The sequence below is a fragment of the Equus przewalskii genome, chromosome 15 (assembly GCF_037783145.1).
Source record: "Equus przewalskii isolate Varuska chromosome 15, EquPr2, whole genome shotgun sequence".
Lineage (NCBI taxonomy): Eukaryota > Metazoa > Chordata > Mammalia > Perissodactyla > Equidae > Equus > Equus przewalskii.
Genome location: NC_091845.1, coordinates 36,582,577 through 36,596,713, shown reverse-complemented (window position 1 = coordinate 36,596,713; position 14,137 = coordinate 36,582,577). Strand labels below are relative to the sequence as shown.

The 14,137-nt window shown below is 38.0% G+C and overlaps 1 protein-coding gene across 35 annotated transcripts in view; it reads right to left on the bottom strand.

Annotated features, from left to right (window-relative positions):
* Nucleotides 1-14,137, bottom strand: part of PBRM1 (polybromo 1) — a 122,539-nt gene that overhangs the window by 60,373 nt on the left and 48,029 nt on the right. For 19 of the 35 annotated variants that reach the window (XM_070575021.1, XM_070575031.1, XM_070575022.1 and 16 more), the window contains 3 exons: nucleotides 11,274-11,415; nucleotides 9,540-9,637; nucleotides 1,266-1,542 (listed from right to left, as the gene is read on the bottom strand). In XM_070575021.1, the coding sequence (XP_070431122.1) occupies nucleotides 1,266-1,542; nucleotides 9,540-9,637; nucleotides 11,274-11,415 (517 nt within the window). Of the gene's footprint in view, nucleotides 1-1,265; nucleotides 1,543-7,376; nucleotides 7,422-9,539; nucleotides 9,638-11,273; nucleotides 11,416-14,137 lie in introns of all 35 variants that reach the window. The other 16 variants (XM_008513119.2, XM_070575030.1, XM_008513120.2 and 13 more) reach the window with 1 other exon arrangement.

Here is a 14,137-nt window from a genome sequence, read left to right as displayed (position 1 = left end):
TTGTCGGTTTGGATCCCTGGTGAGGACCTGCACACCACACATCAAGCCGTGCTGTGGCAGTGTCCCACACACAAAATAGAGGAAGCTTGGCACAGATGTTAGCTCAGGGACAATCTCCCTCACCAAAAAAAATACGGATGTAATGCACAGCATGTTGACTATAGTTAATAATACTGTATTGCACATTTGAAAGTTGCTAAGAAAGTAAATCTTAAAAGTTCTCAACTCAAGAAAAAAAATCTATAGGATGGAGATGGATGTTAACTAGGCTTACTGTGCTGGTCATTTTGCAATATATACAAATATCAAATCATTATGTTGTACACTTGAAACTAATATAATGTTATATGTCAATCATACCTCAGTGAAAAAAATAAAGTAGATAAAAGATATGAAATAGAAAAATAGTGGGGCCGGCCTGGTGGCACAGCGGTTAAGTTCGCACGTTCCGCTTCTCAGCGGCCCAGGGTTCGCCGGTTTGGATCCCGGGTGTGGACATAGCACTGCTTGGCAAAAGCCATGCTGTGGTAGGCGTCCCACGTATAAAATAGAGGAAGATGGGCATGGATGTTACCTCAAGGACAGACTTCCTCAGCGAAAAGAGGAAGATTGGCAGCACTTAGCTCAGGGCTAATCTTCCTCCAAAAAAAAAAAGAAAGAAAGAAAAATACTAAAGAAGGAAGACTGTGTCTTAGTTATACTGATAAAGAACTAAAAATCAAAATGTCTCATAACAAAATCAATTATTTAGAGGTACATTTATGGAAACATCCTGATTCTTATATAATCAAATCATTTTATGGACTATCCATGGAGAAGCATGGCTATTGAGGATAATAATAATAATGATGATGAAAGATTTTAGTGCCATTGGCTTTCACTCAAGTGCTTACATGAATACCAGGTACTGTGCTACACACTCTGCGTACATTATCTCCTTTAAATCCTACAACAACCCTGATGCAAGTACTATTATTATACCCAATTTATAGACGAGGAAAATGAGGCTCAGAAAAGATGAGTTATTTACACAGGGATTGGCAAAGTAGGATTCAAATCTAGGATGTCAGATTACAGAGTACGAACTTTTAACCTTCACCATGTATTGCCTCTCCTTTTAAACAATTAAGAAAAGACTAAGTATTAAGCTAGTCACTGAAAAAAGTAACCTAAGTTAGGCCTCTAGACACGGTCTCTCAAAAGGCATTATTCTATGAGCACCCAAAAGAAAACGTGCCTACTCCAGGATTTCCACATGTCCTTACCTGGGAGCCCTCCTCATTGTAGTGCCTGGCATTCCGGAACATCAGCTTCATGTCTTCTATCATTCCCTCTTCCCCTGCATATTTGTCATTGCGGATGTTATGCTCAATTATTTTCAAGTCCATTGGCTCCAAGATGATTTTATAATAATCAGGATAGTCCTTTTTGGATGGCTTAACCATAAATAGATCACAAAGTCTTCTGCCTGAACCTGGCTCACGAGCTTCAAGAACAACATTGAATAAGATTTTCATTCGCTGCTTTCTTATGTTCTTTTTACTGTTGATGGGGAGGTAGAAAAGGGGGAAAAATGAGAACAGGTTCAGTTTTCTTTATCCAAGGATGAACATAAAACAAAGTAATCTTGTGAGCAAGTGCTTCATAATGATTTCAATTTATTAATTATGAATGCCACAAACACAGTAAACATGCTGGAAGCTATAAGCAAATATTAGGAAAATTTCCAAAATAGTTAAAACATAGTGACTGGCAGGAACAGCCAATGAACACCAGACAAACCTGTTTAGAATATTTATGAAATGCAATGCTTGAAAAAAGATCTTGTCTGACACCCAAAGAAAATGAAATTCTACTATCAATTGAAATATATTTTTTATTTTTAAGAAGAATAGAGCAGAAGTGGAATAAAACTACTGATTCTCTACTGTTACTAACAGTCTTCATTTAAAAAAACAAAACCAAACCCAAAAAACAAACAGTGACAAAGAGAAGTGCTCCATCTCTTAAGACAACCCCTCTAAACCACTCTAAACATCTGTTTCTGGTTACCAGAAAACAATGGGAGGCTGTCTGCCAGACTAGTCTCTCTATAGTAGGTACAAGTCTCTTTTGTATTTATCCCGTCAGGGTCAGTCCCTGCTCCCTCCCCACCAGCATTGTTCCACAGTCCCAACCTAACTTAAAGAATAAATGGTCTGTGGTTTATCTGAGCTTTTGAGTAAATTTTCATCCTTGAGTGTAAATCCCTATCTTGTTCTCCAAATTCCCCCACTGAGATGTGATCCTAAGAAGCAGATGTGAACAGTATGGCACAAAATACCCAGGACCACAGATTAGAACCTGAGTTATACAGGGGCCCAAGAGAACATACGGGCTAGTCTACTAATTGTTGAGGAACTGGTTCAGAGAGGCTGAATGACTTGCCCAAGGTGAGCTGTCCAGCGAATTATTAGAAGAGATGATCTTCCAATATGATTTCTGGCCTATTGTTCAGGACACTTATAAAGAACTTCTGGCCAGACTCGAATCAGCAGTCTCCAAGTGAACAGTCAGGAAGATAATAAAAAGAAATGACTTATCACTTAATTTCTACTAAGTAAACACTTACTAAGATCTCACAGTATATACTTAAAGGTAAATATTTTTTATCTGTTTCCTATCCTATAAATGGAAGGAAGTTCATTGCTGAAGGAAACTACGTGGCCAAATGGGTCTCCTAGTCCATTCCTCTGATCATTCACTCTACTGTTGGGTAACGAAGAAGCCAAAGGCTAGCTATTTTCTCTCCAAGGTTGAAAATATGCTTAAAAAAAAAAAAAGAAAGGAAACTCAAATAAAGAATAACTAATAGATAAGAAAAGAAATATCTATCCTTAAGTCAGGATTTAAAAATGTCTCAGAAACGCATGTTCCAAACATCATGGAGCTCAGGCAACCACACATTGATCCAATTAGGAGAGAAAATGGACCTGTTTCCTCTGATTGGGATCATCCTCATCACCTGTGTCTTCACTTAGACTGCTTATTTCCCTTGATGGTCCTGGAATCATTCCTGCCATTTCCTCCTCTCAGTCCTTCTGCATCTCCAGTCAATGGTTGTTAGACGATGGCAATCTAGAGAAGTTTCATCTAGCGGAAACTATGTCTCCATAGAAGCCTCCTGGAGTAATGATGTGAGAAGAGTTCTCTCACTCCAGGACTTTAGCAGGTGCATAATGGAAGGGGAACTCGGGACAAAGCTCTAATACCATAGAGCTCCGTGTTTGGGCAGAGATTAGAACACAGATGACTTTAACCTTCAGGAAGCCTCTGAAGAAAAGTTTCAGAACCTGAGTTTGGTATCACAGAAATCTATACTTAAAACTACTACAATCAGATATGGCTTCTTTAGGTCTCACTTGTTTGGGGTTGAACTTCAAAAGGAAGACGCAGGAATTCAATTTTGAACCCCTAAGTTAAAAAGATCTTTTCAATAACCAACTCAGTGAAATCACTCCTCACTCCAGGAATACCAAACAGAACAATTCAATCGAGGCCCTTTTTGGACCAAGAGGAGATCAGCTCTTTTCCCTTCCTAGTTCCAGCACACCATGCCCAATCAACATTAGGGTCTTCTGTATGAAGCTACAGTACAAATAGTCTAATCCAACAGTGAGTCTAGGGCAGATTTTTACGAGATTTTTAAGGAGGGAAAGCTTTTAACCGAATTTGAGGGAAAATGTCAATGAAGGAAAAAAACGGTGAGTGGTAGATTCTTCCAACTCCAGTAACTCTGACACTAGGCACCTTTAAATGGGACATACTCAAAATGTCAAATCTAACTGTATTTAAGAAACTGCTCTAATAACTGAAATTTACTGTTTTAGGACTTACATTATTAATAGTATCCTTTCTCCACTTGTACGATTCACTCATTAAGAGAGTGACATGTAACTGGTTTCCATCCTCAAAGGCAAGTAAAACTTCTGTTATCAGGGTCACTTATGATCTTCTCTGAACAAATCCAGTTTTGTTATTTATTTTTTTACATTTTTCCAGATCCATTTGAGAGTGAGAGCCACTGGCCCATTACTTTTAATTTGGCTGCCAGAAAAAACTCGGAGCTAAACTTCATACTTTTTTACAATAACTATATTAGCTTGGCTATGTGATATATTCGCTTTATCTTTTCTTTTTTTGGTGAGGAGGATTGTCCCTGAGCTAACATCTGTGCCAATCTTCCTCTATTTCGTATATGGGAGGCTGCCACAGCATGGCTTGATGAACGGTGCGTAGGTCTGCGCCAAGGATCTGAACAGGCGAATCTCAGGCTGCCAAAGCAGAGTATGCAAACTTAACCTCCACGCCACTAGCTGGCCCCTGCTTTATCTTTTTCCAATCTGGATGCTGAACCTTATTACATCCATAACTTTTGAAATATTTTGGAAGTATTTTCAATACTTTTTGAAATGAGATGAACTCTACATTACAAAAAGGCAGCTACCACATTCCCCTATTTGATACTTTCTGGTTACTATTTTTGATGTCACCTTGCTTTTCAGATTCTTCTTAGAACCCCTCTATGCATCCTACCTCTCTTCCTCTCTCAGACCATTAACTGTAAATGGTTTGTTTATTCTTCCCCATTTGGGGAAAGGTGCATAAAATTAAATCCCAGACCTTGTAACTGATATACTCACTCTTCTTTCAATCAGCACCTTTGAATGTACTAAAGTAAAATACATCTTAAGAGAGTTCAAACCCAGAGCTGTTTATCATTGTGGACTTAAGGATGCCATCCTCAAAGGGACGCCAATTCAGATCATGGACTTTGTTATAATAAATATACAATTCTAGAATTTTACAGGAAATGGGCCATAAAGGGCACCTGCACTAACAAAATCAGTATATTACAAAATTTTCCAGCAAATGAAAGTCAAGTGTCTTGAGAAATTGGTGCTTTTTTAAATCTGCACAAAGATTATAAACTAGTAGAGGCTCTGTTCTGAATCTCTGATTTTCCAGGCACCACCACCATCCTCCTGACCCCCCAACCCAGCCTGAAACACTGTAATTTTTTGCTTCTTTTAGTTCATCACCAAGTTTTAGAGGATCTCCACAGCCCTTCTAGATTTGATCTTTCCTTTCAATTTTTCATGCCACAGTGTTAGTCCTAACCCTCATACTGTGTGGCTGACCACTTTCTCAAACGTCCTTACCATTATTTTTTCTGAGGCTATTATTTATATTTTATGTATTCCTATTTGCATATATTCACACAAAATTCCTATTTATGGTTATAGCTAAGACTTCTACCATATGCCTTGGCTAAGCACTATATATGCACTTTCATTTAATGCTCAAACTGAGAACCAGGTACAATTATTATCCCAACTTTGTGGATGTAAAAATGGAGACTTACAGAGATCAGCTGAATACCTAAGGCCATCAAGTGAGTAACCAGAACTGAGATTTGAATCAGCTGATAATCACCAGGCTGCTTTTTTTTTTTTTAAGATTTTTTTTATTTTTTCCTTTTCCTTCCCAAAGCCCCTCTGGTACATAGCTGTATATTCTTCATTGTGGGTCCTTCTAGCTGTGGTATGTGGGACGCTGCCTCAGCGCGGTTTGATGAGCTGTGCCATGTCCGCGCCCAGGATTCGAACCAACGAAACACTGGGCCGCCTGCAGCAGAGCGCTCGAACTTAAGCACTCGACCACGGGGCCAGCCCCACACCACCAGGCTGCTTTTATCACGTTATTCCCTTTCCCAAGAGTTAGAGCTTACCAAGGGCCTCTCTAATCAAAGTCAACCTTGTTCATAAGCTTCAAGGGCTCCCAGCATTTAACTCTCTGGCCCTAGAGCTTATGGGGCCTGCTGTTAAGCTAAGTAAACCCTAAAGGTTCTTTCTTTTACAAGGTTTGCTACATTTCATCTTCAAATCTTCAAGGAACTGAACCTTTCTATTTATCTTTTCTAAAGAGTTTTCCCAGACTAGTAATATCTGACTAAAAACAAAATGAAATCTATCAAGTCTTGATGTCAACAGGAACAACTTTCAGAAAATAATCAGAGCTACATTTATTGAGCACTCACTGCATCCAGGCCCAGTTTTAAGGGCCTTAAACATATTAACCAATCAGGCACTCACAGCAATCATACGTAGGTATTGTCATAAACTCGTTTTTCAGATGAGGAAATTGAGATGAGGCTCAGAGCACAGAGCTAATAAGAACAACTGGGATCTGAACTTGGGCAGTCAGGCTCTAGAGCTTGGGCTTCTAACACTACTCCATGATGCCCTGCATTTCTACTTGTACTACTACCCAAAGTCAGTGCCACACACTATGAATGATATAAAAAGAAATACAATCTGTGGTCTTTTTCTTAAATTTACCATCTAACTAAGAAAACTTTTCTTAAGGAAAATTTAGGAAGAAGATAATGACAACTCAGTAATTTTGTAGAGTGGACTACATATGGTAGCAACATGGAGCTAACTCTAGAACAACTAACTTTCAAGAAAAAACATGGCAGGCAAATCATTATTTCCTAAAGCTATTTGGGCAACCACGCAACATTTCTATGCAGCTACACAATTGTGTACCTTATGCAATTATTTTACTACATTGCTCCCACATAATTTCATTTGTTTTCAACCTGCCCCTTTTCCTGACCAATAAGTCCCTGACAGATAGAAATGATGACTAAATGTTGTTCTTTATGACCTGTAAGAACAACGTCTGGTGTTCTGCAAGCAACTGAAACTCCATGAATGTCAGATGGCAAAAGTGAAAATAAAAGCACCACATAATGATTACTAGGACTATAACATGGCAACTCATAGGCTGTTTTTAAAATCATAAGTAACATGCAAAAGAATGGGTGCTTTTAAAGAAATAAAACATGGACAAGATCAGAGACTGAGGAAATGTATTCATGCTTGAGAAGCACCAACCCAATGCATAGGTGCCAACATAGATTGACATCATTTGGATTGTCAATGTTGATTTTGATCCCTCTACCATCCCTATATCCCTGAAAGGGAATAAACACCTGCCAGCCCCCAGACACTGGCAATGCCACCATAGTCTCAGCCTCTACTTTTTTGCTACAGAAGCACAGCCGCAATGACTGGTGAGGGAGCTTGCTGCCCCTGGCAAAGCTAGCAACAAATTAAGGCTCCTGAACATACCTAGGCTAATTCTGAATTCATTTTACTAAGTATACTTCTAAACAGTACTGCTTTCTTTATTCATAAAATAAACTGGCACTCAAATAAAAACTGTTATTTCACATGCTTAAGGCTTCACTTTTCACCTAATCAGTACTGATCATGCCACAGAAGTTACACTTTAAAAAATATGTTTATGCATAAAAAAGGACTGCACACCTGGATAGCCTCCTGAGACCCAACATCTCACTGTCAAGAGTGTTCCTGGGAAAGCAGAAACAAACATTACATGTGAAGAGAAACAAAACAAGCAACATCGGAGGGTCATGTATAAACCAAATATGGTTGAGAAAAAAGAGGATTATTCAATCCAAAGGATAAAAAAATATTAAGAATACTTGGAACATTTCAACATGGAAGACAGCAGGTGGATTTTTAGGTAGAGGTGTGGGGAAGAATGCAATCCCAGAATGAAGAGAACACATCCACATTAATTTTTTTCACATTCTTTGATATTAAAAAAATAAGGCAAAGACAGAATCATGAACAATACTTGGGAGTCAAGTCAAGCATTACTTAGAATACTTGGCCATGACTTCTCTGGACAAGCTTAACTTAACCTACTAGGCTGCTTTGTTTGCCTGAATTCTGGAGAAGTCTATTACTTATTACCAAGACCACTTAACATAACTACCTTCTAAAAGGCTCATTATGTTCTTTCATTGTCGTAGTCCAAAGTACAGGACTTGATTCTCTTAACCTCTTAACATCCACTCGTGCCTATATTTCAAACCCAGGTATGTTCTTTTATTGTTTTAGCTATGATTTATATTTGGTTTTCTCTTATTTGTGTTTTTCACTCTATTATACAAAACACTTCCTAGGAAACTTGTTCATAAAGAGAATTTTTGTCTGAAGTGGGACTTTATTATTTCCAGAACATAAAGCTTAGTTTTCTTTTTATGGGAGGTTTTAAAGTAATAACTTTCATTTAATCTACTTGGGTTGTCCCACAAACTATAAGCCACAGAGATAGGCAGTTTTTAAGGATCTGGCCTGGGCTAATCCTTCCTTGGAACTGTTTTCTTAACACTCAACTAGTTTAAGATCTCTCTTTTCATTCAGTGTTGGCACTAATTGTACCATCACTTTTGCCTCCATTACCTTCTTTTGCCTGAGAAGTTTTTATCTTTGATTGGTGACTGATCTGGAAAACACAGGTGATGCTGTAGTAGAGTTATATAATTACACTCAAAGATGTTCTTGATTTGATGTCTCTGATCTGGTTTCACATTTTTTCTCCGTTGTCCCTGGTGTAACAAGGAATTAAGAACTTGGAAGGATGAAATTCATAGGCCAGTAATGGAGGAGACTCACATCTCAGGGTACACCAATCAATTTAGTTACCATGGCACAGCATAGCAAAGTTATTTTCAAAGTCGAAGAGATTTTCCCAAAAGCTATTTGTAAGAGGGAAAGACAAGACAGCTTCTCTTTTTCAAACCACTTTTTTAAATCCTCTGATCTTAGTGGATCTATTAATGCATGAACAGAACTGTGTTAACTAATGACAACTTCATTCGATTTTGAATCTGTCAAGCCCTGCTTTAGTGATTAGCTCATTTCTTGTTTAAAATATCCTCCCTGGATTGACTGCTGCTACAAAGACGGTGAGACAGTTAAGGTTAAGGGAGAATATGGTGTTTCACAAAGATCAAGCCAGAGAAAACTCCGTGTGGGAAGCGTAGACAAAAGAGATGGTCTTGCATGATTCTTTATAGGAGTCCAGCTTCAGAATCTTACAGTTAGGTCCCCTTCCATAAAACCCGTGAGAGAAAGGAAGGGTTAGGGAAGTTGAGAGAAAAGTTAGAAAGTAAAGAAAACCAAATATCTAGCTTAACATTTTATGAACTACGAGAAGTTATGACTTGGCATTTTACATCTGACATCCTTAAAATGGCAAATAAAGACCAGATTAACAAGGAAAAACAAAAGGGTAAGAGTAATAACTTACTTCACTATAGTGGTACTACCAAGTATTTTGTAATTCACAATGCAGAAATTACCTAAATTAGATTTAAGTGGCAGTCTTAAAACACATTAAAACAAAATAACCTGGACAGCAAAAAGAATGACAGTTTTGCCAAGCTACATAAGTAGGTGTCATTTTTATCTATGTCATCTAAAAGCAATATGGTTCTTGTACAAAAAAAGCACTAATCATACAATTTACAAACGAATTCTAAAAGAAGACGTTATCAAATATTTAAAGCTTATAAGAGAAATCATACTTGATAACTTAAAAAATATTTTTCTGCACTTATCTAAAACAAAATAAACAGAAACTGAGAAGATGTCTCCAGCCCTGAGAAGAGTATATACCTTTTTCTTTTGGCACTACCAGTATCAGAGGTGGCTGAAGAAATCATGCTGTCTCCATCTTCAATGTCGTCTCTCCTGGCAAGCTCCTTCTTCTTTGCCTAAAACAGAGTAGATCCCAGGAGTAAAGCTCACTTTGCTGAACACTCCTAGAATATATGAATATCAAAGAGCTAGACATAGCAGAGTCATTCAGAAAGATACAACCATACGTAGGATGCACAAAATTAAAGAGTCATTAAACATTTTCAATAACCCAATTTAACAAAAGCCTGTATGACAGAAAAGTAGGTTAAAAAAATGGATCCGGAGAGTTGAGGAATCAACACTAGCTAAACTCCATTTAAGACTACAAAGGGCACCGACTTGTTAAAAGCACTGAGGCAAGTTGCAGGGGCATCCTGCTCTGGTGATCATATTTAAGTAAAGCCAAGTCAAAGACAGCCTTTGTACACTTGACTTCTTAAGCAACAGTGTGGTTAAGAAGAAAGTTTGATGCGAGAAGTGAAAGATGATCTACTTTTCAACACATGCCTTTTTAAAGACCTTCTGCCAAACAGAGCTGAAAGTCCAACCACAGCAGACTTAGGGAATACATGAAAAGGAAATACAGACCTTCCTCGACTTACGATGGGGTTATATCCTGATAAACCCATCCTAAGTTGAAAATATAAGTCGAAAATGCATTTAATACATTTAACCTACCTAACATCATAGCTTAGTCTAGCCTATCTTAAATGTGCTCAGAACACTTACATTAGCCTAGAGTTGGGCAAAATCATCTAACATAAAGCCTATTTTATAATAAAGTATTGAATGTCTCGTGTAATTTATTGACTACTGTACTGAAAGTAAAAAGCAGAATAACTGTAAGGGCACAGAATGGTTCTAAGTGTATTGGCTGTTTACCCACATGATTGCGTGGCTGACCGGGAGCTGTGGTTCGCTGCCACTGCCCAGCATCATGAGAGAGCATCACAGAGCATATCACTAGCCCGGGAAAAGATCAAAACACAAAATTTGAAGTACAGATTCTACTGAATGGGCATTGCTTTCGCACCATCATAAGGTCAAAAAATCATAAATCAAACTATTGTAAGTTGGGGATCGACTGTACTTGAAATCCACAGCACTGATCACAGTGTTGATGATACAAAATGAAGATTCCACAGGTGATCTAAAATTGCTTTTGTTGCTTCCTTGCTCTAAGATTCTCTTTCCAGATTCTACCAAAAACTGAAAGGTAGATACAATCTGTATTTCATATCTATGCCTTTTTGTCTTAAAAACACTAGATAACCTGTGACCTCAGATGCCCTCCAAGGTGTACTCTCAGAAGGGATCTGATCAACTCATGGACACTGTACAATGACTAATTTAGCCTCAAGATGTTCTTTCTTCTAGGAGCAACCGTACGTTAACAAAGTCTAGACCTAAAGAAATAAAATAATGATTGAATATCATCTGTGATTGGAGGAAAATTACCCGAAGATCCTAAAATTACCCCCCAGGGACAAATCCTGATTCTTCCACTCACAAAGGGAACCCAGTCTAAACTATTATTTCTACTCTACATGGTCCTGATAACTCTATAAAAAAATTCAGCAGTATTTGTGGTTGAAATGAATGCTGTGATATTGCTGGAAGGAAAACATACATCTTAAAAGGCCATACTCAAAATGTGTAAAGTTATTTCAATTATACGTACAACAGCTTAGCAAAACCAAGAAATCATACCTGCATGACTTGCTGCAATTTTAGAACTCGCTTGTAGATGGCTGAATTGGGAACATTATAGCGTTTGGCATTTTCAAACATTAAATTCAGATCACACTCCAAATGATCTAAAGTTTCATATTCTTGGTTCTTTAGCTTTGTTCTGTGAAAGAAAAATACATGGCTAGAATTTTCCATTATGAAACACCCTTCCTGAAAGTCCAGTGCAAAAATTCTGACAAGCACTAGATAGTATCTTTAGTAGTGATACTGATTAAAGGCCTGGAAGTGACACTTGCAAGTATAAAGTGAGGAGGCAAAAGCACCACCGTATTTAGGCAATACAACAGTTTAACTGAAAACCTAAAAGAATAAACTAAAACACTTTAAGAAGTAGTAAGAGGACCTAGTAAGGTGGTCAATTACAAAGCAAATATACAAGCAAAAATCCTAATGGAAAAACTGTTAGTGGCTAACACGCAAACCCTAGAAAGAGACAAAAATCAGGGATGTTGTAAGCTACCTTAATGAAGAACCATAGTCATCTACCCATTTCTGAAAATAAGAGGCCATTCCAGTTCATGAGAGTTAAAGAAAACAGAAAGTTACAGACTATAGACAATGACGAGTGGTCTTAAGATTGTAAATGAGATGCAGATATATCCAAGTCCATTCACTACTAGTCTTCAATACAAACATTTCTAACTAATTATGATGGCTTAAAATTGAGGTTTTTAGGCGCCGGCCCCGTGGCTGAGTGGTTAAGTTCGCACACTCCACTTTGGTGGCCCAGGGTTTCACTGGTTTGAATCCTGGGTGCAGACATGGCACTGCTCATCAAGCCATGGTAGTGCGGCATCCCACATGCCACAACTAGAAGGACCCACAACTAAAAATATACAACTATGTACCAGGGGGCTTTGGGGAGAAAAAGGAAAAATAAAATCTTAAAAAAAAAAAATTGAGGTTTTTACTTATTTTACTTAAAAGTCTTAAGAATTCCACTATCTCTTTCAGACACTAAGGCTATTTCTAATACCAACTCTCATAAAGTCTCTATACACTTTGTACAAAGTGAAGAGTTATGGTTTGCTCTAACTCTATATGGATTTAGATAAGATAGATTTTTGCATTTTTTGATTGAAGCATTTGCATGCTGTCCATCAAAATCACAAAAAATAGTATTAAGAACTACAGTATGTGTAAACAGCTTCATAGAATGAATGTAGAGATTCCAGACTTTTTTCTTAGAATGACATTATCTATTCTACATGTAAAGTGTTAGTTAAAATTTACCAAAATCATATGCAGATTCCATGGAGTGCTTAAAGAGATATGAATGTTAGAAGACATCTCTGAGAAGAAGCAAAAACAATAACAACAATGAAGCACAAACGCAGCTCTCAGTATTAGCTTACACTGCTAGCATCCAGAGTTTAAATTACAGCCTCAGACTTAATACGGCAAACTCCAAGGGTAACATGCTGGGTATTCTCAACACCCACAAAGAACAGATAGAAAACTCAAACTTGTAAATGACAATCTATAATAAATCTGCAGATATTTATCATACTGATGTTAATCAAGGGTAGTGAGAGGGAAGGGCAGAATGGGAAATAAAAGATGGAGATGACAAGCCCCAGCACAGTGGAAAGTGGCATATGGAGCCGCACTGTCTAGCTTCTATTTTTGCTGCTTTCTTCTATCTTCTAGCACCCTATTTTTGTTGCTTTTGATGACACTCAACTCTTCCTAGGATTGTGCAATACAATACAGTAGCCACGAGCCACATGTGGTTACTTAAATAAAAATTAAATAGAATCTAAAATCTAGTTCCTTAGTTGCACTAGCCACATTTCAAGGGCTCAACAGTCACATGTGATTAGTGGCTACCAGACTGTACAGCACAGAGAAAACAACACTTCCACCATCACAGGAAGTCTGCTGGACAGCACTGTTCTAGATTTCCCTGTTGACGTAGAGCATAATGGAAGGTAACCCAGCTCCTGTCAGGCACCACTCGCTAAGCACGTGTCCTTGGAAAGGAGGTAGATCAGACATCCTAGAAGTTGACCCTTCAGAACTCTAGGGTGCTATCAGCTAGGTCTCTCTTACTCCTCTGTTCCTCACACTCCACTACCTGTGTGCCAGACAACTGTCAGAGTATATTTAAAAAGGAGGGAAAGGTGTAGAATTATTGACTTAAAGCAAGGTTTATATCAGAAAATTCTATCTTGGAAGAAGGATGTAGGAAGGTATCTGACCTAGCTGAGGATTTGTCTTCTCTCAAACTCAATTAATTAGACTGTTTGAATAAAAAAAAAAAAAAACTAAAGCGGAAAATAAACTAAGGACAAAAATTGTTCAATTAAAAGCGAACCTCTTGAGGCCAGCCTGGTGGCATAGTGGTTAAGTTTGCACGTTCTGCTTTGGTGGCCCGGGGTTCGCCAGTTCGGATCCTGGGTGAGGACATGGCACCGCTTGGCAAGCCATGCTGTAGTAGGCGTCCCACATATAAAGTAGAGGAAGATGGGCATGGATGATAGTTCAGGGCCAGTCTTCCTCAGCAAAAAGAGGAGGATTGGTGGCAGATGTTAGCTCAGGGCTAATCTTCCTCAAAAAGAACAACAAAAAAAGGGAACCTCTTAATATCTACAAGACTTTCACCATCTTTTCTGAGAAAAAGAGGATAAAAGACAAATTTCTAGGCTATTTTCTTAATTAATGGCAGCCTTAATTTCCATGTTATTTTAAGAATGCCAAATAAATGGATTTTTTATATCCTACTTATGTACACAACCTCCAAAGTTTGGGTTAAATAAAAACATCATAAATCTTACTGATCAAATGATGAAAAGACAAGTTACATGCAAAACCATGAGACA